Source organism: Taudactylus pleione, unplaced genomic scaffold (assembly GCF_031769625.1).
Source record: "Taudactylus pleione unplaced genomic scaffold, aTauple2 ptg000129l, whole genome shotgun sequence".
Taxonomy (NCBI): Eukaryota; Metazoa; Chordata; class Amphibia; order Anura; family Myobatrachidae; genus Taudactylus; species Taudactylus pleione.
The window spans coordinates 15844412-15871393 of record NW_028284531.1 but is presented as its reverse complement, the minus strand read 5'-3'; the positions used below and the strand labels follow the sequence as shown (position 1 = coordinate 15871393).

The 26982-nt window shown below is 43.4% G+C and overlaps 1 protein-coding gene across 1 annotated transcript in view; it reads left to right on the top strand.

The window, feature by feature from the left end:
* Window positions 1-1808: 1808 nt before the first annotated feature.
* STRC (stereocilin) overlaps window positions 1809-26982 on the top strand; it is an 86201-nt gene continuing 61027 nt past the window's right edge. Inside the window, exons 1-4 of the mRNA XM_088473003.1 lie at window positions 1809-1869; window positions 11732-12787; window positions 12878-12902; window positions 23634-24933. Coding sequence (XP_088329129.1) covers window positions 1809-1869; window positions 11732-12787; window positions 12878-12902; window positions 23634-24933 — 2442 coding nt within the window. The remainder of the gene's footprint in view (window positions 1870-11731; window positions 12788-12877; window positions 12903-23633; window positions 24934-26982) is intronic.

Here is a 26982-nt window from a genome sequence, read left to right as displayed (position 1 = left end):
TGAGTAAAGTGTATGAATGACAGGTAAAGTGTGTAGTCAGCTCCTCCTCCAGAGCATATTGCTTGGCTGTCCTCTGGGAGATGGTCAGTATGAGTAGAGCTAATATCCTGACATATTACTGAACATTAGTAACCTGATCAGACCGAGATGGTGCTTTCTGGACGAGAGGTGGTGAGAGAATACAGTCATTTCACACTGGGCTCCTACTAAATTAAATCATATTTAAAAACTTACACTCAGTGTGTTACTAGTTGAAATACAGAAGCCTTGGATTGTGCAGCAATACATCTAGAAAAGGTGAGTTGAAGAGTAGTTGAGTAGATTATTACATTAAATTGCTTGAACATTAAAAATAATATATGTTGTATAGTACTGGTAATGTAAATATGCTTTTTGCTATATAACATATCACTATCAGTATCTTATACAGCATATACAGTATGTTAGTACATACATACGTATTTAAATGAAAATCACATAAATATGTACATATCATTGCATATGGAAGGGTATGTGTGTATATATAGTTACATACACCTACACTATATAAAGAGAGAGAGAGAGAGAGAGAGAGAGAGAGAGAGAGAGAGAGAGAGAGAGAGAGAGAGAGAGAGAGATAGATCTTGTAAATAAAACCTCTAAGTTAAGATGAAAAATTAAATAACTGTAATTTGACAGTTAAGTCTCTAAAGATATATTTATCAAGGATGTCGTCTTGAAGTTATTGCATGCGTCATCTGTAATTGAGGACTGTTGGTCTTTTGGCAAAGCCCTATGTTTAAAATAGTCAAACTTTATAAGTTTTACGGAACTAATTACTATAAGCCCAGATTCTAGTGCTGAGAGCTGGTCCAATGTTAGTGAAAACACCTCTTTTAGCTCCTATATATGAATCCCCCAAAACACAGACCATTAAATCAACAAAAGGAGTTAAAAAAGTAAACAAACAATAACTTCAAAACTTCTCCAAGCCTCAACAGCAAACAGTCTCTCGGAATTAGTACTTCATACATTTATTGGTTAGCAAAAATGTAATTCAAAATGCTGTGATGCCAGTTTTACAATAAATGATGATTAGGTGTTGTTATTCCCCATATCACTAATGGTGCTTTTTTTTTTTTTTTTAATCAATCTACTGTACATACTTTTGTACAGTTTTTTTTATTTATCAGTTGTTAAATAAGACAATACAAAAACTTTATATTTCATTGTTTTATGCAAAAAAAAATGTTTTTTGTTTTATTTTATTGAACGTTATATTTAACTTGTGTTCACGGTATACTGTATTAATGACATAAAATTTAAACTCTAGTGAAAGTTACAATTGTTTTGTTATGTTCCTAATAGCACTTCTAAGCATATGGGCCTTAGTTTCCTATTTTTGTCTTATAACACAGGTATATGTGTATTTCTTCTTGGGGTTTATGGAGAGTACTCAATTTTGTAGCTTCTGGAAATTGAATTTTAATTAAAAGAAATGACATTGCTCTGCTATATTAATTGTAAGAAGTTCATGCTTTCTCTGGCTTCTGTTTCACATATCTAGTTAGTGGAAAGTGTAACGTGAGGACTGAGTGTAAATAATGGTTGTAACTCCAGAAACTGCTCAGGTGAGGAAAACTGTTCTGATGCTCGGGTGACAGATCCTTCATGTCATGTTACAGATCGTGTTTCCAAACGTACGGATAGCAATGAAGATGCTGCTTGGCTTGTGCTAAGACAAAGATACCCAGAGATATGATCCTCCAGGTTACATAGGAATCGTAATCTTTCCTCCCTAATTGGTGGTCTGGTTTCATAACCAGGATATGGCTAAACAAAAACTGTTCCTGTGGATGCTGCTGATGTTCTTAACATGTGCAAGCCAAGGTAACAAAATATATACTATACTGTACATTTGAATGTAATACATGGTCAGTGACTAAAGAAGTGGTTTGGGATTTATCAAATATATGGCAGCTAACAGTGAGCAACTTCTAAACGATTCTATGAGCAAATAGGACTATTTGACACGTGAATTAATGTAGGACAGCCCTACAGCCCTCTTCCCTGTTGTTTTAAACCATCATATCAATCATTTAGCTTGTCATGAAGGTAGATACTGTTACTGTACATTTATACTACTAATTCAGAAAATCAAACTATATATGATTGGTCAGTTATACTTTTATTATGATTCTTATCCTAGATTTTTAAGGTGGGAAGAGATGCAAAAATAATTTAATTAGACATGGATTTCTGCTTAGCTGAAATAGACAAATATATATATATTTTATTTCCAATGACACTCTTTAAACCTTGGCCTTTGAAAGGACAAAAAAACTTATTCCAGCCCTAGTGTAACACCGGCTGACCTGTAGTTTGTCTTCCTTGAAGGGTGGTAGGGTCACACCAACTAAAGCTGGGCATACACTGTCAGATAAAATGTCTCTCAGACCGACGGACATTTTATGTGCCAGTTACCGAGCAGCAGATACTGTGGCCATATACTGTGATATTTCACAGTGTATGACGCACGATATTAGCTGTCCTCCGTTACAGAGGAAACATTTTGTCGTTACTCCCCAGTGAAGGAACAGGGGAAATGATGGGCAGGCGGCCAAACATTGCGGCCAAACTATGATCGTATCAGTCAGCATTGTTGGAAGATTTCACATGCCTAACTGGCTGATTATTGCTGATCGGTCGTGGCAATACACTATGCAATAATTGTCCCGATCCATCGATAATCAGCAGATCAGGACGATAATTTCATGATGTATGCACTGCATACAGTATAAGTTGGACCAGGGCCACATTAAGACCTTTAGGGACCCTAAGCACTAAAAGATTTGGGTGCTCCCCTTATCGGACGAGCTGTCCTTTGCAGTTTTACTTGCAAATCTTTAAACGCTGCTATGCTTGTGATCATTGTCAGGATACATCACATTCAAAATGCGTTGTGTGATGCATCCTGCCCAGGGTGCTGAACAACACAGGATTAATGTGGCAAGTATACAATACAGGAACATATAATATAACAGGTACAGGCAGGAGTGTGTGGTATTTTGGTGACCTGTGCCAGAAAAAGTATTGGTGCCCCCCATATTGTAAACAGTCACAGTGTGCGCTGCAGGCGTGCGTGCCAAAAAGGGGCATGGTTTCATAAGGAAAGAGATTGGCCACACTACAGTACCCCCAATTTACATTACGCCACACAGTAGTGCGCATTATTCACATTACACACATTACACTACATAGTAGTGTCCCTTATACACGTTATGCTACACCGTAGTAGTGCCCCTTACATGTTATGCTACACAGTAGTAGTGCCCCTTACACATTAGGCCACACAGTAGTAGTGCCCCTTACACATTATGACCACACAGCAGTAATGCCCCTTACACATTATGACCACACAGCAGTAATGCCCCTTACACATTATGCCCACAGTACAAATTCCCTTTCTTAAACATTATGCCACACAGTACAAAGCCCACCCACTTACACATTATGCCACACAGTACAAAGCCCACCCCCTACACATTATGCCACACAGTACAAAGCCCCCCTTACACATTATGCCACATAGTACAAAGCCCCCCCTTACACATTATGCCACACAGTACAAAGCCTCCCCTTACACATTATGAAACACAGTACAAACCCCCTTACACATTATGACACACAGTACAAACCCCCCTTACACATTATGCCACACAGTACAAAGCCCCCCTTACACATTATGCCCACAGTACAAAGCCCCCCTACACATTATGCCACGCCGTACAAATCCCCCCCTTACACATTATGACACACAGTACAAATCCCACTTACACATTATGCCACACAGTACAAAGCCCACCCCCTTACACATTATGCCACACAGTACAAAGCCCACCCCTACACATTATGCCACACAGTACAAAGCCCCCCCTTACACATTATGCCACACAGTACAAAGCCCCCCTTACACATTATGACACACAGTACAATCCCCCTTACACATTATGACACACAGTACAAACCCCCCTTACACATTATGCCACACAGTACAAAGCCCCCCCTTACACATTATGACACACAGTACAAACCCTCCTTACACATTATGCCTCACAGTACAAAGCCCCCCTTACACATTATGACCACACAGCAGTAATGCCCCTTACACATTATGCCCACAGTACAAATTCCCCTTAAACATTATGCCACACAGTACAAAGCCCACCCACTTACACATTATGCCACGCAGTATAAAGCCCATCCCCTACACATTATGCCACACAGTACAAAGCCCCCCCTTACACATTATGCCACACAGTACAAAGCCCCCCTTACACATTATGCCACACAGTACAAAGCCTCCCCTTACACATTATGCCACACAGTACAAACCACCCTTACACATTATGACACACAGTACAAACCCCCCTTACACATTATGACACACAGTACAAAGCCCCCCCTTACACATTATGCCCACAGTACAAAGCCCCCCCTACACATTATGCCACACAGTACAAAGCCCCCCTACACATTATGCCACACTGTACAAAGCCCCCCTTACACATTATGACACACAGTACAAACCCCCCTTACACATTATGCCACACAGTACAAAGCCCCCCATTACACATTATGCCCACAGTACAAAGCCCCCCCTACACATTATGCCACACAGTACAAAGCCCCCCTACTCATTATGCCACACTGTACAAAGCCCCCCCTTACACATTATGACACAGTACAAACCCCCCTTACACATTATGCCACACAGCACAAAGCCCCCCCTTACACATTATAACACACAGTACAAAGCCCCCCTTACACATTATGCCACACAGTACAAAGCCCACCCCCTACACATTATGCCACACAGTACAAACCCTCCTTACACATTATGCCACACAGTACAAAGCCCCCCCTTACACATTATGCCACACAGTACAAAAGTACAAAGCCCACACCCCCTTACACATTATGCCCCCCCACCCCCCGGGTGTTTCTTCTAAATGCAGCACTTACCTGTCAGCACACCACTGTGAGAGCTGAGGAAAGCTGCAGTCTCTGACCCCACCAGTGCCGTCTCTTCTGCAGCGCAACGCCGAAGGAAAGGCTCCTCGGCAAAGAACACTGTGGGACTGAACTGGGGGAGACGTCTCTCCCAGCTCCTGAAGATGAGAGGGGGCGAAGCACAGGGGGCAGGCAGCTGCAGCGCTGCCTGCTTTAATGTGCATTAGCAGCAGTGCGCCCAGCAAAAAAAGAGCTGGGCACACCGCTACTATTATACATTGCAGCTGGTGGTAGATGAGAGGCAAGCTAGTGGGGATGATTGCGGGTGGAGGTGGCTGGTTGTTCCGCCAACAGACTATTTGCGCTCTGTGCGGGCGCATCACTGCACCAACCTAGTTGCAGCCCTGCAGCCAGTATCTGGAGCACACACCTGCACATACACTCAGTGGTGGCAGTGAAATGTATGGAACACCCAGTGGTGGTGACACAGTGTTTTAAACAGGCACTGTAATGTCTCTAGGCACAGTCTTCCTCAAGAGATATTCAGGGACATGTCCTAGTCCTATGGAGGACTGACAGGAAGACTGGGAGCTTTACGCAGTAGCGCATTAGGTTGGAGGTCGCGCATGTGACATCAGTGCACCTGTTGCTATGGAGACCCTGCAGCAGCAGCAGCAGCAATGAGGAGACAGCACAGAGTGCTCTCTTCAACACACACACACCTCTCACTCAAGGCTGTCTCTGGTTATGGAATACATACGAAGTACCGCCGGACACAAGTCTGGCGGTTCAAATGCCGACAATGGCAGGCCGACACGGCTGAAAATCCCGATCGTCCACAGGTAAGTATGAACTAACCTAACCCCCCTAACCCTAACCCTCCTTAGGGGTGCCTAACCCTAACCTTCCCCCCAGTGCCTAACCCTAATCCTCCCTCTAAGTGCCTAAACCTAACCCCCCCTTCCACACCGCCTAAACCTAAGTCCCCTGAGGGGGTTCCATAACCCTAAGTCCCCTCCGGGGGTGCCTAACCCTCCCTCCCCCTAGCCTAACCCTAACCTTCCTCCGAGGGGGGTGCCTAACCCTAAGTCCCCCCCGGGAGCCCTAAACCATCACCCTCCCCCCCCCCCCCATGGCTGTCCGCAGCGGCGCCCGGCATCACTTCGATCGGGATGCCGGGCGCCGGTCTCCCGACATCGGTAAAATGACAGGCGTCTAGAATTAGATGCCTGTAATTCAACCCTCGCCGGGATAAAGCAGTCGGGAAGCCGGCTGTCGGGCTTATGTCAGCCGGCTTCCCGATTGCATACCCTGGTTACATGACAGCATAAGACAATCCAATTGATGAAGGCAAAACTGAAGGGAAAATGCCCCAAGAACAAACAGGAACTGAAGACATTTGCAGTAGAGGCCTGGCAGAGCATCACCAGGGATGAAACCCAGCGTCTGGTGATGTCTATGCGTTCCAGACTTCAGGCTGTAATTGCCTGCAAAGGATTTGCAACAAAGTATTAAAAAGTGAAAGTTAGATTTAGGATTGTTTAGTTTGTCCCATTACTTTTGGCCCCTTAAATAGTGGGAGGCACATATAGAAACCGTTGTAATTCCTACACCGTTCACCTGATTTGGATGTAATTACCCTCAAATTAAATCTGAAAGTCTGCAGTTAAAGCACATATTGTTTGTTTCATTTCAAAGCCATTGTGGTGGTGAATAGAGGCCAAAATATGAAAAGTCTGTCAATGTCCCAATATTTATGCACCTGACTGTATGTTTTGTACTGGAAGACAAGTCAGTTGCACCTTTGTTGCTAACGGTGTCATTTGAACTAAGAAGGCCCAATTCACACACAGGGTGGGATGCATGACGCATCGCATTCGGGATGCGATGCGTCACACCACCCTTCGCATGCATGCCGGCGTTGGCAAGGCCGATATGCATGGAGAACACCGCAAAGGACCGCTCTCTCAGTAAGGGCGGCAGCGGACCTTTGCGATGGAGGGACTTCTGGGTCCAATTTGTTTTAGCCCATACAATGCTTTGTTTAACAAACATATTTTCCTCAGGAAATGCATTAAAATTGTAGTGTTCCAGTAATGTAAATCTCTTCAACTAGCTCACCATTTAATAAGGCTGAAGCAAGTCCAGTTGGTACAGCAGTAAATCATACACAGTAGGTATAGCAATGATCAATGTAAACCTTGGCAACAAGTCAGGCTTTATATAGAGAAACTGTGGTGGGAAGGGGAAAATGAGACTAGACCTAAGCACTGGTACAAACACCTCTAAAGATGGAAATATATGAAAGTAAATGGGAATGATAAATGTACTACCGTGCTATGAAATTTTTATGAAGTAATGATCATAGATAGTTCACGGAAGTGCTCCCTTGAGAGTACACTAGAGCAGTGGTTCTCAAACTCGGTCCTCAGGGCCCCACACACTTCATGTTTTGCAGATCACCCAGCAGGTGCACAGGTGTACTCATTACTCACTGACACATTTTGAAAGATCCACAAGTGAAACTAATTATTTTACTTGTGATTCTGTGAGGAGACCTGAAAAACATGCACTGTTTTGGGTCCTGAGGACCGAGTTTGAGAACCTATGGGTTAGAGTATGCACAAGTAACAAGAAAAAGAAACAGTACTCTCCTTTGTAGGGCACTAATCCATCATATATAATATATTGATGTGAATTATGACTAAAACTTAACTTTTATTCAAGTATGTTGAAAAAAATAAAGAAAATAACTAACTAAAAATATGATACAAATACAACACATAAACAAATAATAGCATAAATCAATAATGTTTTGTCCTGGTAAGATACTCTGGGTCCCAAGTGTTGAAATAATACACTGTAAACGAGACCCCTCAGACGTTATGAGTCTAGTATTTCCAGATTTATGCATATTTTAGTGATCATTTCTATTTAAATTGGGAACAGTAGGCAAACATAATGTCAAGAGTCTAGAATAAATGCAGTGTAATCAACGTATTTGTTGAAATATGTTCATTACTATCCCCTGTCGAAAAATCTATAGGAGCAAGACTTATGAGTTTAACTTCTTGCAGAAAACCCACTTGTTTTTTACTTTTTTTACAGTTGACCAGTCTGTCCACATTGGTCTATGTGTCATTGTTGTTTAATGTTGTAAGCGCTGTATCTATGGCTGATTTCCATTTGTCCCAGGAACTGCTTGACTTTGCTTCTTGTAGTTTGAGGTTCACAGTAGATGAAGTTAGCAAACTTCTCACTTTATCTTGTGGGTGGTTTACCTTTGTTGCTCCTCATAGAGCTCCTGCTCTGTGATTGATCATTTGTAGCTATAGTTTCGATTTCTGGCTCACTTCTAGCTATCGTCATATCCTGCTTCACATGATTTTGTGGTGTTGTAGTTCCTAGGTTGTCATAGATTGAAGCTGTTTCATGAAACACTGCGTTATTTGACTTTATAAGCTTTTGATTGTCAATGTCCCACAATCTCTATCCTTTGCTTTCTTGACATTATCCAAGCATAATAAATGAGATGGACTTAGGGGGTCATTCAGACCCGCTCGTGAGCAAAGGACGCTCGCAAGCGGGTCGATGTTGCCCCACTGCGCATGCGCACGATGGAGGGAGCTCCGTCGTGCACATGCGCGAGACCTGAACAGCGACGGGCTCTCCGTCGCTCCGGGTCTCGCACCAAAGGGGGCGTGCTGTCGATGTTGATTGACAGCACGCTCCCTTTGGTGGGCGTGCTGGGGGTGTGGCTGCCAGACGGAGACGTTCCCATGGGAACGCCTACCATCTGAAGCCAGCCCCACTGACATCACTAGTGATGTCAGTGGGAGTGATTTTGGCTCTGATAGAGCCAAAATCACTCCTGGGCTTGCGGCAGCGAGACCCTACCGCAGGGTCTCGTCGCAAGCCCGATGGTTATCGCGACCATCTTTTTGGCCGCTCGCATATGTTGTGGGTGGTCACCCACAGCTATGCGAGCGGCCAGGAGGCCGCTCCATTTTCAGGTAGGAGGGCACTGATTCAGAGCGAGCGCTCAGGTCAGAGCGTTCAGCTCTGAATCAGGCCCTTAGAATCCAACTTGCCTCTATTTTATTTAGGGATATGGGCATATGCTTTACACCCAAAGACATGGATATGATTGACACTTGAGGGTATATTTACAAAGAAATGGATTTTCAAACTCCACAATTTTTGCCAATTTTACCTGCATTACTGTATTTAAAAGAGCAATAATAGTAAATGCAAAATCAGGCTTATTTTGCATGATAAATTATTGCTTTTTTAAATTTGTTAGGCAAAGTCTGCAAAAATTGAGGATTTTGAAAATCCACTGTTTAGTAATTATACCCCTTGGCTTTTGCCGGAAAATGCCTTCAATGGTGTTTTAGCTTTAATTGCCACTGTAGGTGCTTGATTTTTGATGTATACTGCAGTTAAGACTGCCTCTGCTTATATTATTTTATACAGACCCGCATCACTTTGCATAGTCTGTTCTCTTTCAACTTTCACTAATTCCATTTAGTTCAGGTATGTAGGCAATCGTTAATTGGTGCTGCATACCATTCCTCTTTAGAAAGACAGCTAGATCTCTGTTCTCATATTCTCCATTGTTGTCAAACCTCAGTGCTTTTATTTTTAGGTCTGTTGAGTTTTCACTAGACTCTTGTATTCTACAATTTTACTGGTTACTTTACTTTTGGCTTTCAGGAAGTATACGTGCCTCATCCTTGTAGCATTATCTATGAGCATCATGAAGTAGTAGCTCACACTCATTAACTACATTTCCATCGGTCCACACACGCCCTTGTGCACTAGTTCCAATGCTGTCTTTGCTCTGGATGCTGATTACAGAAATTGGTAATGTTTTATTACCCTTTATGCAACTTTTCACATCCTGTTCTTTCTGGGTTGTTCACTGACCTTCCTATCACCATGCCATCTAGAGAACCCGGAAGAGCAGCGTAATGATCCGCGTTTTGTTTTGGCTTGATCACATCCCAGCCAGACATATACACCTCCTTATAAGGGAGGTGTGCATGCCTGGCTGGGATGTGATCAAGCTGAGGTGCAACACCCCTGTAGGGAAGGTGTGTATGTCTGGCTGGGAATGTGATCATTCCAAGGCAAAACGTGCATCATCACGCCACAGTTCCGTGTTCTCCTGGAATGCTCATGCAATCCGGCTACAGGAGATGCAGCTGCTCACAGACTCCTGACTGGAGACACACAACACTTTTACCGCATGCAGGTACTTTACAGCATGCTCGCTCATAATCAGGGACGTAGGGAGGGTGGTTCCAGTGGAGCACAAGCTCCAGGCGCCAAATTTGTCTGCAGGCGCCGTGTGCTGTGTACCTGTCAGCTGTCTAAGCTGACAGCCTGTTGGGTGCCAGAATTGCCCTGTGAGCGCTGGTCTCTGAAGGGATCGGAGGCTAAGGAAGCCTCCGATCACTTCAGAGACCAGCATTCCCAGTGATACAGTGCTGAGGAGCCTGCGCCGTCCAAACCTGCTGGATCTAGTTAGATCCAGTCAGGGCGGCAGCGGCAATGACACCCCGGACGACGCCCCCAATGGATGAGGTAAGTGCTGGGAGGGGAGGGAGGGAGGGGAACAGAATTACAGGGGCAGAAATACAGGGGGGGAACAGAACTACAGGGGCAGAACTACATTGGGGGGAAGCAGAACTACAGGGGGGGAACAGAACTACAGGGGGGGAACAGATTGACAGGGGCAGAACTACAGGCGGTGGACAGAACTACAGGGGGGGACAGAACTACAGGGGCACTACTTTAAGGGGCACAACTACTGGGGGCACTGCATATGGGCACCTGTACAGGGGGTACTGCATATGGGCACCACTACAGGGGGCAATGCACATGGGCACCACTACAGAGGGCACTGCATATGGGCACCACAACAGGGGGCATTGCTTATGGGCACTACTACTGGGAACACAGCATGGGGGGCACTACTTTAAGGGGCAGAACTACAGGGGCACTACTTTAAGGGGCACAACTACAGGGGGCAATGCATATGGGCACCACTACAGGGGGCACTGCATATGGGCACCACAACAAGGGGCATTGCATATGGGCACCACTACAGGGGGCATTGCATATGAGCACCACTGCAGGGGGCACTGCATATGGGTTCCACTACAGGGGGCTGCCCCAATTCTTTATTTTTACTTCTCTTTAATCCCATATGGACCCGTCTCCTCCCTGGAATACTTGAGGAGAGAGGGGGGCGCCATAGCACACACGTGCTCCGGGGCGCCCTGGCTGCACGCTACTCCCCTGCTCATAATGACAGACATCCAAACACTGTAGAGTGTCACTGGAGGCAGCCCAGCAGCTTGGAAAGCACTGGTCATGCCCCCAGCATGACAAGCAATGAGGGCCATGTACCATGCCAAGTACCCTTTTCATGTGCCCCCCCCCCCCCTCAAAAATGTTGGGAGGTACAAAAAAGGGAATTTGCCTTACTATTAGTTTTCCTAACTTGATAATAAGGAATATTTTATTCCTTTGGGTATGCCCAGTCATTCTTGGTTGCTATTACATCCTGGAGGATATACGATATACTGTATCTATAATTATAATGTGTAAATAAGGAGCTAGAAATGCATGACAGTATTGTATCATATTTAAAAGTTTTAAACAGGTAACACTCATATATCATTTTAGCCTGAACTGATGATTACACTTGTTATTATCTTGACTAATATAGGCAATGAAGAAGGAAAGCAAAGCAATTTTGAAAAGATCCTTTCATTCTGGAAATCAAAACTTAAGCATCCTCTTCCCACTATACCTAACTTTAAGGCAAAACTAAATACTGCTGATATACAAACACTGCTGGATCAAATAATCAATTTTGAATCACTTTGGATTTCACCAAAAAGGACTTCATCACTCCTTGAGGTTCAAAGAAACAAAGCGAATCAAAATCGTTTGTCTGAATTCCTGTACAATATTTCCACGTATTTGCAGAACCAAGAATCCCATCAGCCACAACCTGAGACCTGGAACAACCTACTGCAGCAGTTTCTCCAGGTCCCAAAAGAGAGGTCTCCAACAATCCCACTTCTGAAGATGCAGGAATTTCTTATCGCTCTTAGAGGAAGTCAGAACTGGAGCGCTCTCCTAAGCTTTATACAGGTCATTTTCAACTCAATCAGCAAAAGCCAGAATGCTGTCCAGCTTTTAGGACAGAACTGGCAGATGATCAGTAGAATATTGGATACTCTATTTCAAGCTTTCCTTAGTGGAACCTTAACACAGACTGGTGCAACACTCCAAGGAGTATTTTGCTCCCTGATGGGCCATCATAATTGTGACTTCCGTCCTGACCATTTTCTAAAGCTCATGTTACCCTTTGAGGCAATTAATTGGAGGCCAGTCATCAATATGCAGACAGGAAGTTCTGTTGCATCACATGGCAAATACAGGCCATTTAACATACTTTCAGAATCCTTAAAAGACAAACATGCTAATGCCAGCAGACTTAGTTCTGGGCCAACACAGGGGGAAGTACAAAATGTCCTTGAAATTTTTTACCGTTCCAGAGAGAAGGAGACAAAAGCTGTTGATTCAGATGGGGCTGTAGATGATGTTGTATGGGAAGTACTAGAAGACCTGCGCCAAAGTCTCATTAAAAAAATGGAGAGGTCTGTATATGATAACTTAAACAGGAAAGTCTCCCGCATGGCAGGGACGCTGATGAATAGGGTGACTTCAGTACTTGGGATACCTTACTCTGATCAGAATGGGAAGTGCTCAGTAGGTAAGTCATTTGCATCAGAAGAACAGGAGGGAATTCATGTTTTCTGCTATTAGACATAAGCTTACAGCACAAGTTTTCTTTCTTTCACAGGTAACCTGCAACAGCTGCTTCTGTGGTAAGTTCTAAAAGACAACATTGGAGCATGTCTGTGGGGATTATAATAATAGTGTTTATGCCCGAGATTTGATTTTTGCCAGTATAAAAAACGTGTGACATCTAACTGTGTCTTGTCTTGTTGTGGGCCTTAACATTCACTGTTATGGCTACATTTATGCCATGCTTGCCTGCTTTTGAAATAGCTTTTTAGGGTGATTGTTAAAGCAACACCTATGAGCGCGGTGGTAAAGTGGACACAGGGGCACATCTTCCTATTGGCCTGGATGGCCCTTGCCAGGGGTGCCGCTTTTTCAGCCCAACATCACTAGCACATGATCTTCTGTCTTCTCTGCTTTTAGTAGTGTCCTGCAGTCAGCTGCAGCAAAGATCCCTGGTCTCCTTCTGTCTCCTCTGCTCTTACCAGTGTTCTCCATTCATTATTACTATGTATTAGCCTTCTTATATGTCCCTTTATATCAGAAACATTTAAAATTAGGGAGAGTAATTTTTTTTATTTTTGTCCCTAATATATTTCATCCCCCACAATACCCAACACATACCAATCACCACTCACTAATTCCAATATGTCAACTGTGCAGGAAAAGAGTGCAAGCACCACATCAATCACAAGGCTCTATTCGAAAGGTAATTTGCATATATGCAAATTATCTTGCCCACAATGCATCTTTTTTGTTATTGATGCCCTCTTTTCCTGTGTTGTTGACATATAGAAACTAATAAACAGTGCTTTTCATGTAGTAAGTGTTATAACTGAAAAAAAAAATATATATATATATACATATATATATATACATATATATATATATATATATATATATATATATATATTGTCTCCCTATTTCTACAGGCATGTAAATTGAACTACCCCCAGTGTAAGTGTAATAAATTTATGTTTTCCTCACTTTGGGGGACTGGCTATGATCTTTTTAGGTGGCGACTAACCCCGTGTTGGGAATAAGACATGATTGATATGGGCTGTCTTCATTCTTATGTGGCAAAATATGAAAAATCAATCATCCCAGTAAATTAAAGGTGGAGTGTAGGTATCAGTTGTTAAAAAGCGTAATGCAGTATAGATAGCCCAATTTGAATATATGTAAATTATGTTACCCATAATGCATTTTGTTTGTTTTTGATTCAATGTTTTTAAGCTTTTCCTGTGTTTTTTTGCAAAAATAAATGTATATATAGTGGTTTGCAATGGAGTAAATTCTATAAAAGACATATATATTACATTTTTTTTTAGTAGAAGCAGTAATTGGAGGGGGGCGCCAATCCCTTAGTTTGCCAGGGGCGCTCGGACCTCTAGATACACCCCTGAGTGGACGTGTACTGCTATGTTACTAAGATCTATTTGTTGATGAAAACACAGTGATACTTTTCAGAAAATACATGTAGCCATAGGGAACATTGTGCCTTATAACCAATGCAGGGAAATGAAACTAATGTTTCTACTTGAAAGTATATATCTCTTTTTTATTTTTATATATATATATATATATATATAAATATATATGTCAGAAGGCGAGAGGAAGCACATCCAGTAAAACAGTGGACCGTTTATTCACTGCAGCTTAGCAGACACTTCATAGCCAACATCAAGTCAGGTTTGCCACTTTGACTTACAGACAGCATACACAATATCTGTGGACCATCCAGGTCCTGACACCCTAATACTAACCACCACCCGCGGGCTATTGCCTGGCCAGCTTGTCCGGCATCAGGAGCACTGTGCTTTGCTTCCAGCAAAGCCTTAATCCCAGCTCACAGGTGGTGCTGATTGCTTGGTTGGGAATCCCAGCACACTGCAAACCTGGACTGGACCTGACAACTAGCCTACACCCAGGTAATCAAGTGGTGAGTATTGCCTCTGTCTATTGGCACCATGGCCTCCCTGCCACAATGTATATATAACAGCTTCATAATAGGGGTAAGATGCAATCAGGGAGCTTGCTAGACTCTAGATTGTTACTATTTCAGGGAGTCTCCCTGACAAGGAGGGAGAGTTGGCAAGTATGATTTATACCTTTGGGATCAACTGATTTCAGGAAACACATAGCAAGTTGAACTGGAAGCATGAGTACAGTCTTGTGACAGACATAGGGCCTAATTGAGAGATGGACGCTAATACGATAGCAGCTGCGATTTTGCACAGACTGCAGCTGCGAAAATATGCAAATAGTTCCAAAGCTTACCCGAGCATAAGGACGCCCACCGCTGTCTTCTTAAAAGCGTACAAAGGCTCTCATTCAGACCCGGACGCAAGTGGCCGTTCGTACGTTCGGCGTACGTACAAAAATATTTAAATTCAAGCACTCGCTCGTATTTTCGAACGCAGCCAAACATCCTCCCCAAACTCAAGCGACCCCTCCTCTAACTAACGAGCGTGCAAAATAGCGAGCGTACATCCCCGAAATGGTTTGAAGGGAACGCACGCACAAGTACAACCCGGAAGTGGGACTGTCAGATTTCGATTAACTGCTCGTTTATTCTGCCTACCTCCCTCAATCGTATCATGCCAATCAATATATCAATTAGCTTAATTGTTGTGGTTTTTTTTTTTTTAACACAATGCAATAAACTTTAATCTTGTCCGTGTTTGTGTTTACCCGCAGAATACGTACGGCTTAAACATTCGCTTTTATTTGTCAAAATACATGTTAGCCCCAATTAAACAATTGTTCTATTTGTTTTTCTACCCGCATATTTCCCGGGGTTCAATTCTTTATTTAAATTTGCTTACGCATGTCACTGCATCCAGCCTATCATAACTCTCAAGAGATTTCTGGCCCTGTCGAACACATGACTCATACACTAACCAATAGAATTGGTCCTGTTAATTACCCAAATACATTAGCCAATCAAATTTTTTTTGGGCACTTTATTAAAAATTATTTTTAACAAATACACCATTGCCATCATGAGAGCCTCCGCATTCACCAGGCGCGAGCTGCTGGTGCTAACGGAGGTGATGGATAGGCGGATCACCAGCCAGCCTCCACCCATCACCAACCGCGAAAAGCGTTCCGCATATGCGGAGGTACGGGGCCGCCTGCGCTCCTTCGGCTCACGCCGCCAGATCGAGCAGCTGGAGCGCAGGTGGTCGGACCTGCAACGGCGGACGCCCCGCTTGCTGGCATGCTTTCGCATGCAGATCGCAGAAAGTAAGTTTAAGGGACTGTGGTTTTCATGTTTGTCTTTGTGGCCCTAACTGCGTGTGCATGTTTTCATGGATGTCATATTTATTCATTGTACTCATATCTTCATGGCCATGTTTTCATGTATGTCCTATTTATTCATTGTACTCATATCTGCATGGCCATGTTTTCATGTATGTCCTATTTATTCATTGTACTCATATCTGCATGGCCATGTTTTCATGGATGTCCTATTTATTCATTGTACTCATATCTACATGGCCATGTTTTCATGGATGTCCTATTTATTCATTGTACTCATATCTGCATGGCCATGTTTTCATGTATGTCCTATTTATTCATTGTACTCATATCTGCATGGCCATGTTTTCATGTATGTCCTATTTATTCATTGTACTCATATCTGCATGGCCATGTTTTCATGGATGTCCTATTTATTCATTGTACTCATATCTGCATGGCCATGTTTTCATGGATGTCCTATTTATTCATTGTACTCATATCTGCATGGCCATGTTTTCATGTATGTCCTATTTATTCATTGTACTCATATCTGCATGGCCATGTTTTCATGTATGTCCTATTTATTCATTGTACTCATATCTGCATGGCCATGTTTTTTTTTTTTCGGTCATAAAATAGTGTTTTTCTCGGAATTGGGTTGAAACTAACCCCAATTTGTTTCACATCTTTTAGGGGCACAGCGAAGACTACGGCATCATCGTCATCCCAGACGGTGCTAACGCCCACTCTCCCCAACCCCCTAGCCAACCCTCCACAACCCCAAATTCCCCTATTTTCCACTCCTCCCCAGCCTTCCAAGACCCTCTTGCGGAATTTTCGGGGCTCTTTCCCCTCCGTCCCAATTCCCACTCTCCTCCAACCACCCCTCTTCGAATTACCCCCTCCCCGGATTCAGAAATTACCCCGCCCAGATCGTTGGGGAATGGAGGCACCTCCGAGGAGGACGAGGGAGGGCCTTCTGGAGCTGCCGTTTTTGCGACCGGTATGTTTTTGTTTTGGTTTCTTTTTCGCCACAAACTGTTTCTATGTAATCATGTGTCGTTCCCTTTGTTTGAGTTTTTGGGTAGACTTTTGGTGATTTTGCAGATTGCCTTTACCTGTTACTGCTGATTTCACCATACACATATCACACCTGTCTGCTTTTTTTATTTTCCCTTGTATTTTTGGGCTACACCATTTTGGGGGGATGGGTTTTAATGGTGTAATTATGCTTTGTTTCCAAATATTTTTATTGTTGGTTTTTTTGTTTTGGCTTGTTTTTTAATGTGGTTTCATTATTGTTGTATTAATCCCCACACTTTTCTCACCCACAGAGGAACAGAGGCGTAGGGCTGAATTAGCCGCCTGTGTGGCCCGTATGCGGGACAATATAATCGGTCTGCTGGTGTCCTTGACCATATGTCGGTCCTCCTTAGGGACTAGTTTTTTTGGTTTTTTTTGCTATATGTAAATAAATTAATATTTTCAAATTAACGGTCTGTCTCATTCGTTATTTCAAAATCAGAGATTGTTTACCCTGACATAAGTAGACTCTTCCTGCAAGGATTTGCAATTTTTGTACTAAGATTGTGTGTTGTATTTTTATGTAAAACAGGCACAAGAAACACCTAACAGTAACAATCTCATTTCCCTTTTTTGGTGTAGTCACAATTAGATATTGCTACATTTTACATGTTCCTATTTGGGGTGCAAGCTGCTTAGGCCGATATTACGAAGCTAACTGATTGTACAGGATTCCTTTGGGTGTTGGTTTGGACCCTGAAAACATATTACATTTTAGCTCAACTTGCGTCATTACTGGATTACCCCTTAGGCAAATGTAACGTGTGTGAACCTAGTTACACTTGCTTGTAACGTTCAAAAAAAGGGACAAAATTTCACTTTCAAGACATTTATTCACAACATAACTCCAAAATCAAAGTGGTCACTCACAAACAAAACACACAGTGATAATCACAAATACAACACATACCCAAAAAACAATAAAAAAAACACCACAAATCAAGAACTGGTTGACGAAGGACCATGCCAACATGATTCCACAAATATGGCGTTGCAAGATGGGTTCCATAATATATCCCCAAAATTTCCACATACAGGTTTTTTAAGGGTAGCAGGAAGTAGTCATCGTTGGAGTGCCAAAGATTATGGAAAAAAACAGAAGATGGAGAAAATAAAAACAATTAATTAGATGTTCTCAAACAAACCGTATCACATTGGGTATAAACACTGTTGTTTTGACAATAATTACCTAAAATATCTGGCCACCACATCATCGCGTATGGCCACCCCACATACTGACCTCCGACCAACCTCGGGGGGGCCATCCTCTGGTAAGGCATCCTCTGGCTGCATTGGGACACCACTCCTTATGGCGATGTTGTGAAATATCCCACACAGGACCACAATTTTCGAAACCATATCCGGCAAATACATGAGCTCGCCACCAGAGCGGTGGAGGCATCTGAATCGGCCTTTTAAAAGGCCGATACAGTGCTCCACCACTTGCCTGGTGGCTGTAAGTGCGGCATTAAACTCGCTTTGTGGCCCTGGTGTGGGAGCCAAATAAGGAGTGAGCAGCCAGGGCGTGCAATTGTAGCCACTGTCTCCTGTGAAAAAGAATAGACAACATCAGGATCACTCTGTATGAAGCTTAACATTGTTATGTACTAAAGGTCTCCACTTACCCAGAAGCCACGCATCACCAGCTTGTAGGTTGGTTAATTTGTGCCATATCCCTGATTGCCGGATGACGAAGGAGTCATGTGCACTTCCTGGTAATTTTGCATTCAGGGACAGGATCTGGAGGGAGGCATCACATACCACCATTACATTGAGGGAGTGATAGTGTTTCCGGTTTCTAAATATTGCCTCCAGCCGTGCTGGAGGCTGAAGTGGTATGTGAGTACCATCCACAACCCCTATGATGTGTGGGAAGCCAGCTATTTGGTAAAAATTGGCCTTGGCCACACTAAGGGCACCCATATCCAAAGGCATTTGAATAAAATGATGGAGGTGCTTGAAAAGGGCCTCCATCACTGCCCTCAGGATCCGGGAAAAGGAGGATTGTGAGATGCCCGCCACTATTCCCACCATTGTTTGAAACGATCCTGAGGCACAGAAATGTAACACCGCCATAAATTGTGTAAGTGGTGGTATTGCTGTAGGACTGTCAATTTGCAAGACAAAACATAAAAGGGGATAAACACACATTTGGCCAAAGACCAAAACGACATTGCGCACACTACGTCAAATTGTGGCCAAATGTAAGCAACAAATGCAAAAGAGAAAACACAAACAATTTTACTGGATGAATAAGCATTTAAAAATGCGCTAATTAGTTCGCAAATACAAGTCACAATAGAAACTAATAAAAATGCGCTAATTAGTTCGCAAATACAAGTCACAATAGAACTAATAAAAATGCGCTAATTAGTTCGCAAATACAAGTCACAATAGAAACTAATAAAAATGCGCTAATTAGTTCGCAAATACAAGTCACAATAGAAACTAATAAAAATGCGCTAATTAGTTCGCAAATACAAGTCACAATAGAAACTAATAAAAATGCGCTAATTAGTTCGCAAATACAAGTTAAAAAATACGCTGCTTCAAAAAAAAAGCATTTTTAAAACATTTCGGAGTTAGAAAAACAAAGGTTACAAGTGTAAGGCCACCCAAAGTTGCGTAAAGACAAACATGAACATTTACAAAACAATTAAACAAATGAACTTACCAAGAGATAATATATAAGATTCCGGATCAAAAGGTCTTTGGGGCACAGCCAAAAAAAAACCTAAAAGAGATGAAATGACCACAAAAAAACGTTAGAAAAAATCAGAAACAGAAGGAGACACAAATTTAAGCAAAGTTAGACTTCCAAAAACTTACCAAAACAAGAAACGCCAAAAAGAAATCCAACAGAAAAAATGCGAACGGAAATAAAAAAAAGCAAATATATCAAAAATAAACTACTTCCACCCACGCCAACTCCAAAACCCGCCAACAATCAACTCCAACCAACGTAACCTCCAACAATCAAAAAACGCCACCTCGACTCGAGACGCCCCAAGCCATAAATAGTGTTTAGTTTCCCGCACAAATTAAGGAGGGATCATAGGAACGCATAATCAATGATGCGGCCGAAAAATAAGGACGCATGTATAAATACGTCACGAGCCAAACCAAACATTCTGGTGTATTTCTTGTTTGGAGCTCAGACATGGCTACAGACCAGGGAAACAATGGACAACAGTCTTGCGGTAAGTATTTCAGGCATTTTGACTCAATGATTAATTAGAAACATAATATTGTGCAAGTTGTGAAGTTGACAATTCTCCAAATTTACACAAATAGGTGAGGAGGATGACATGGAAGAGGCTGCCGGGCCCAGTATTCCGGGCAAAGCTGCCAAAAATAAATGGCAGCCACAATTCACAAGAAAGGAAATGGAGGTTTTGATTCAGAAGTGTGTGGACATCCTGCCACAGGCTGACAGGAATATGAGTGCAAGCCAGAAGTGGAGAATGTGGGAAGAGGTAGCCGTTGCTGTCAATAGGGTGGGTGATTATGTCCGTCTAGCCCGGGATGTCAAACGGCGGTAAGTAAACACTTACCCCCCCCTAAAACCAAAACCCATTTTAAACAATAGGATAATGGTTCCAATTTAACCCACAGATGGACCGACTTCAAATATCGCCTGAAGCAAAAACTGGCGGACAGGGCTAGGCATGCAAGGGGGACAGGTGGGGGTCCCACCCCTGTGTCATTGGAGTTGAATGATTTAGAAGAGCTGGCACAGGGGTGTGTGCAGCCTATGGAGGTGTTTGGCGTGTCCAACATGGATACGGACATGCCAGACTTTGCGGCTCCTCATGTTGTCCCAGGTAAATATTGTGATGTCACCAACTCTGAAATGTTATTGTGCCAATATGTAGATTCTAATGTGACTCTTTTCTCATTTTTCCAACAGAGACACAGGCGGATGAGTCTGCTCCAGAGGGGAGCCTTGGCCGCAGAATTTCTGCTGGCTCTGCAGGGGAGGAACCAGTACATCCGGCTGAGGACCCTGCAGAAGCCAGTCCAGGGCAATCCCCCTCGCAGGCAGTGTCCCTCCTCACAGAACTCAATTTTAAATCGGATTTCCATACGGAGATTCTGCAGAGGATGGACGCCAGTCTGGTACGGGTGGCTGAGGCCCTGGAGCAAAATGCTGCTGCCAACGTGACCATTGGTCAGGCCCTGGCGGAAAATACCAGGGCCAACATCCGCATCGCCAATGCCCTGGAGCAGCTCGTTCACCAGCACATGGTGGAGCCGACCTCCCTTCCTGCCGGAACATCAGGATCCTCCACCTCTGGCACAACATCAGCCAATCCTCCAAATGTGCCTAGCCCTGTGCCTAGTCCAGAGGCCACAACATCTGCCTCTGGACAGGCCAGCCCGATGACATCCCGGACCCGGTCTGGCGCCCTCCCTCCCCCAGCCAAACGGGTGAAAAAACGGTGACAGCATTGGCTACTTTTCCCACACTCCTTCTGTGCTTGCCTCATATTCCTTTCTGGCCAAAACTTCCCTCTCCTTTCTTGTGAATTGTTTTTAATTTTTTGATTTACGTTTACCAAAAATTTATTGTTTGCACAATTAATAAATATTGTGGAATGAACACTGCCAAAAATGTTTGTGTAAAATATGTGCATTATTTTTTATTGGGATAGCAATAAATTTACATCAAATGTACGACTTTGTATTGTGACATTATTATCAAAATGGGTTACATTTAATCCGGGCCCACAAGGCAACAACGTTTAAAAAAAACATTTTACATTTTAAAAAAGGGCTCTTTAAGGAAGGTTTAAAACATTACCTAAGGATGCAAAATCACCTTGCAAAAACAAAATGAGACAAAAAACCTAAACATGATGACATTATTGTTACAATAGTCCAAAAACCACAAATTGAGGCCCAAATAAACCCCCACAAATGTACGCTAATTGATTGTGTAATCCAGACATTAGCAGCTCTGATTTCCACCTGCGTTCGGTTTTGTGCTATCCAAAAAAACTGCTTTCCAAACACATACCAAGCCGGTTTTCAATCCAACACTAATTGATTTTCTGACAAGCCGTGATTAATCGATGCTACATCGTGGAGTGCCGGGACGGAGGAGAAGGCCATCGCCAATGTGGTCGAGTTATCCAGACCCTAAGCTGTGCGAGCATTTTGAAGGGAAAGAGGATCATCCAGTGACGTATGAGTTGGTACGAACACATTTGACGTTCGCATTTGTCAATGTATGTACGCCCCAAAAATGCCTCGCCACGCCTGCGTTTTTCCATCTCCTCCCCCGTCAACACCCAAAAACGCCCTCTTCTGTCAATCACATTTGACATGTTACTTCCTGTACGCTATTTGACGAACGACACAAAAAAACCTCGCAATCTGCCGTACGCACATGCGCAGTGTAACACCGACGCATGCGCGGTTAGTCAACATCGGAACGCAACGAGCGTACTGCTGTTAACGAACGGCTCTGAATCAGGGCCAAAGTCGCTTATCTGCATAAATATCAGTAACATCGATGTATATCGAGCAGCCATCTTGCCCTTGCCGTAGGTCCGACCTCCGCAGACTCAGCAGCTATCCTAACATGCAGAGGACTCTCATGCTGCGTAGGGATAATTATGCACACCCATGCTACAGCGTTTAAACGTTTAAACATGCCTGCGTTTTTCTGACCATACCCTTGTTACCACCTCCAAGCCCTGACAACCTGTAACTCGCTCTGTGCATCCGTAATAGCAATGCAATCGCTGCGCACACGCAGTACGGCTTATATGCATGCGCGTAAGCAAACAATCACTCAATCTGCATACGTAAATTGCTAATGCTTCCGTCTCTTAATCAGGCCTATAACTCTCACAAGCCAAGAGATGTCTGTTTTATTCTTTATGTAATGACCATATTCACATTGCTGACTATAAAGGGAAGGAAGTGCTCATATTAATTGATAATTTGCAGAGGAAAAATGGGCACTTGCAATGGAAATACTGCATTGAACCTATTAAGACCAAAGCTAGAACGGTGTGTAGTTTGTATGTTCTCCTTGTGTTTGCGTGGGAATATAGATTGTAAACTCGACTGGGGCAGGGACTGATGTGAATTACGTATTCTCTGTAAATTGCTGTGGAATATGGCTATATAAATAACTGTTAATAAATAAACCATATACTCAACCAGTCCCATTGCTAGACATCCTGGGCTAACTTCTGCTGTAACAGAAGACCCATGGGCCCATTTATCATTAAATATTGCTGCTTATTCCCCCAAAACATCCATTTTCAGTGGATACCCGCAAAAATATAGTATCCCCTGAATGTATTATGGGTATCTGCTGCGATCCCTCCAATTCTGCCAAATGTTTCTATGGGGGATGCGATGCTGTCAGATTTTCCAAGTACCGGAATGCTAAGCATGTAATATGTACACTGACATCAATAAGTAGGTTGAAAATGTACGAAGAAATAATTTTACTGCTTTTCACACAGGGGAATAAGGCATAATTTAACTTGGAACATCCAAACTCTCGGTTTTACATCAACAAACTTCCCATCGGCTCCTCCAATCCTGACATGTGGTAATCCTGCTGGGAGAATGGATGTCACAGCACATAATATCAGCAAGAGATCCCAGTCTGATATTTGGGATGATCCACAGCCTTATACGGAAGTCCTAGAAGCTGTATGCAATGACACCATCCCTGGATTGCCAGGTGTCTCTAATTTCACAGTGTTCCTGTATTGTAATGTGTACAATGCCACCGGGTACTCCATACAGTCCACTTATGATCTCCGGGCTGCCTGTTCTGATGCAGCTTGGTACCTCTCTTCCATGGAAGAAGACTCCTTTTGGGTATGGGTATGTAGGGAATATTTCCCAGTCGAATTTAATATCACTGTCTGCAAAAATACATCATTTCCAAGGAACAGCCAAGACCCAGCATTAATGAGTGACCTATGCACTAATGTTTACAACAACTCTGAGATGGTCAGGGAGCTGAGAAACAACATACGGTGCTCTGACATTTGGCAGGGGTTGTCTGTGAACCCCAAAACTTTGAAAACATGTTTCTTTGAAAATAAAACATTTTTGATGGACAAACTGTGCAGTAATGTCTCCTTATCTGACATGCCAGAAGACAGTCGAGCTTTGGTGTCCACATTATGCCACAAGCAGATGTTAAAAACTAACATGCTCAATACAACTGGTTCCTCTTGCAACTATAAGGCATGGGACAGAAACGCCTTCAATAATGTGACATTGGTGGAAGATTGTAAAGGGGAAAATGTTCAGGAATTTAAGGACCTTGTGTGTAGAAACGCTTCTCTGTATTTCTCTCTGAAACCTGTCCATCCCTGGGTTGTGGACCACTGCTGGAAAAACGTTTCTTTAGATGGGAAATGTTTTCTCCAGAGACTGGCAGATGTTCTACCACTTTCTTCAAGCTTTGATTCATCACAACTGTGCAGAAATCCTATTTCGTACATCATAGGCCTGGTCTCCCAGCTTTCCCAGTGTGACAGCGAGTCATATGGCTGGGCTCTGAATGTACAATATCTCCTTAAGATGCTGGGTTTTCTCTTCTCTCTCTCAGATTCGGATCAGATAGGTAAGGAAACAAGGGATAGACTGGGAGAAGCCATTCTCCTCTCTAGCCTGCTGGATAATAGCTCTTTCTGGGCTTCTTTCAAGATGAATTCCTCACTGAGCATCCTGGAGACTGTGGAAACTTACCTGGAGGAAGAGAGTAGTGAATCTGACAAGGAGGATCTCCTCAGCTGTTTTAGTGTGAGTTACCGCTTTCCATTCAGATCCTTCACGCTATCTACTGATGCAAATATTATATTTTAATGCAAACTGTTTATCTATGCATCTATATATTCATGCAAATCTTAAAATAAGCAGTTTTTATTTAAAAATATAGCTTATACACATTCTTTTAGAAATTTGACAAATTATATAAACCATCACTAAATATAAAATTTGAGTTGCCTAAAATATAGAAGTTATATATATATATATATATATATATATATATATATATCTATCTATCAGGGCCGAAACTAGGATTTTTGTAAGACAGTAATTTGGCGCCCCCCCTGGTAATTCCCCCTGCAGTAGTGCCCCTGTAGTAGTGCCCATATAGTAATGCCCCTGTAGTAGTGCCCATATGATAATGCCCCATAGCACTGCCCCTGTAGTAGTGCCCATATTGTAATGCCCCCATAGTAATGCCCATATGTTAATACCCCATAGTAATGCCCCTGTAGAGCCCATGCTCCCATATTAATGCCCATGCCCCCATTATAATGCCGCTGTGGTAATACCCATGCCCCCATAATAATGCCCCTGTGGTAATGCCTCTGTAGTGCCCATGCTCCAATAGTAATGCCCCTGTAGTGCTCATGCCCCTGTAGTGCTCATGCCTCAATAGTAATGCTCCTGTAGTGCTCATGCCCCTGTAGTGCCCATGCCCCCATAGTAATGCTCCTGTAGTACTGCCCATGCCCCCATAGTAATGCCCCTGTGGTCATGCCCATGCCCCCATAGTAATGCCCCTGTGGTCATGCTCATGCCCCTGTAGTGCAGCTTATTAAAAAAAAATACTTACCTTGAACCCTGCTCCTGCATCCAGCGTCGCGTCCGCTCCGCCGGCTGCTCCTCGGAACTATGGGGGAGATGTCATGACGTCTCCCCCATAGTGCTCGTGGGGAGAACCGAAAGCTGGAGTTCAGGAGAGAACTCCAGCCTCCGGCTACATCGCGTCGCTGCAGAGAAGGAGCCGGGCGCCCGCTGGTAATAAATATTACCAACGGACATCCGGCTTGGAGCCTCTCTGCAGCGCCAGGCTGGAGGTCACTGGCACCGGGTACAATGGCGCACCGGGTGCACGTGCACCTCCAGCCCCCCCCTAGTTGTGGCCCTGTATATATTGTAACAAGAATCACATAGACCGGGTAAAATCCAACAGAAGCTTTATTTCCTCACCACAAGCAGGTATAGAGGACAGTGCAGTTTTCACAGGCAAGATGTTACAGGCTGGTACACAAATTCTTCCAAACAGCAATACATTTTAGTTCTTTTAGTAGACTCACAGGTCCGGGATCCCTAACACCAGGGCAGCAACTAGGGGTGCATGTGCATCGGGTGATAGATTTGAGGGGGTGAAGGGGCCCGCAGTCAGTGGCAATCCAGGTACTATAATGAGTCAGACTGATTCATAATAGCACTGGCGTCACAAGAGCGGCACACATAAGGGGCGTGGCTTCATGGGTCATGGCCACGCCCCCTTCAGCTAAGCCACATCCCCTTTTGGGAGTTCCTGCTTTGCCAAGGCATGGTCGGGACTTTGAAGTCCCCAGCACAAAGACCGCCATGGTAGCCAGTGAAGAGCCTCCCTGGCCCCTGCCTGCCAGACCATCCCAGCCCTGCAGATCACATCACAGCCCAACCCAGCTCTGCCTGCTAATGCAAGTAGTAAATTATATGTATTTATTTATGTGTGTGTGTGTTTATATACATATATATATATATATATATATATTCCATAGACAAAAAACTTTACGGTTCCACATGCCCCATTAAGGCTGCTTAGACATGATCTGAGAATTCACAAAACCTATTGATTTTCTGCCACTCAAACTTCAAAAAGCAATGAAATTACGATCATTAAGGCTGATGCCTTAATGGACGTGATCCTTGCGCAATACAGGTATGGTATGCCATCACACCCTGTGGTTAACTGCAGATTCAGCACTCTCACAGAACGAGATTGCTGTTACTCACAAAATGGTGGAGCTGCTAATTCACAGAATTGTGTGCTCATTGGAATACACA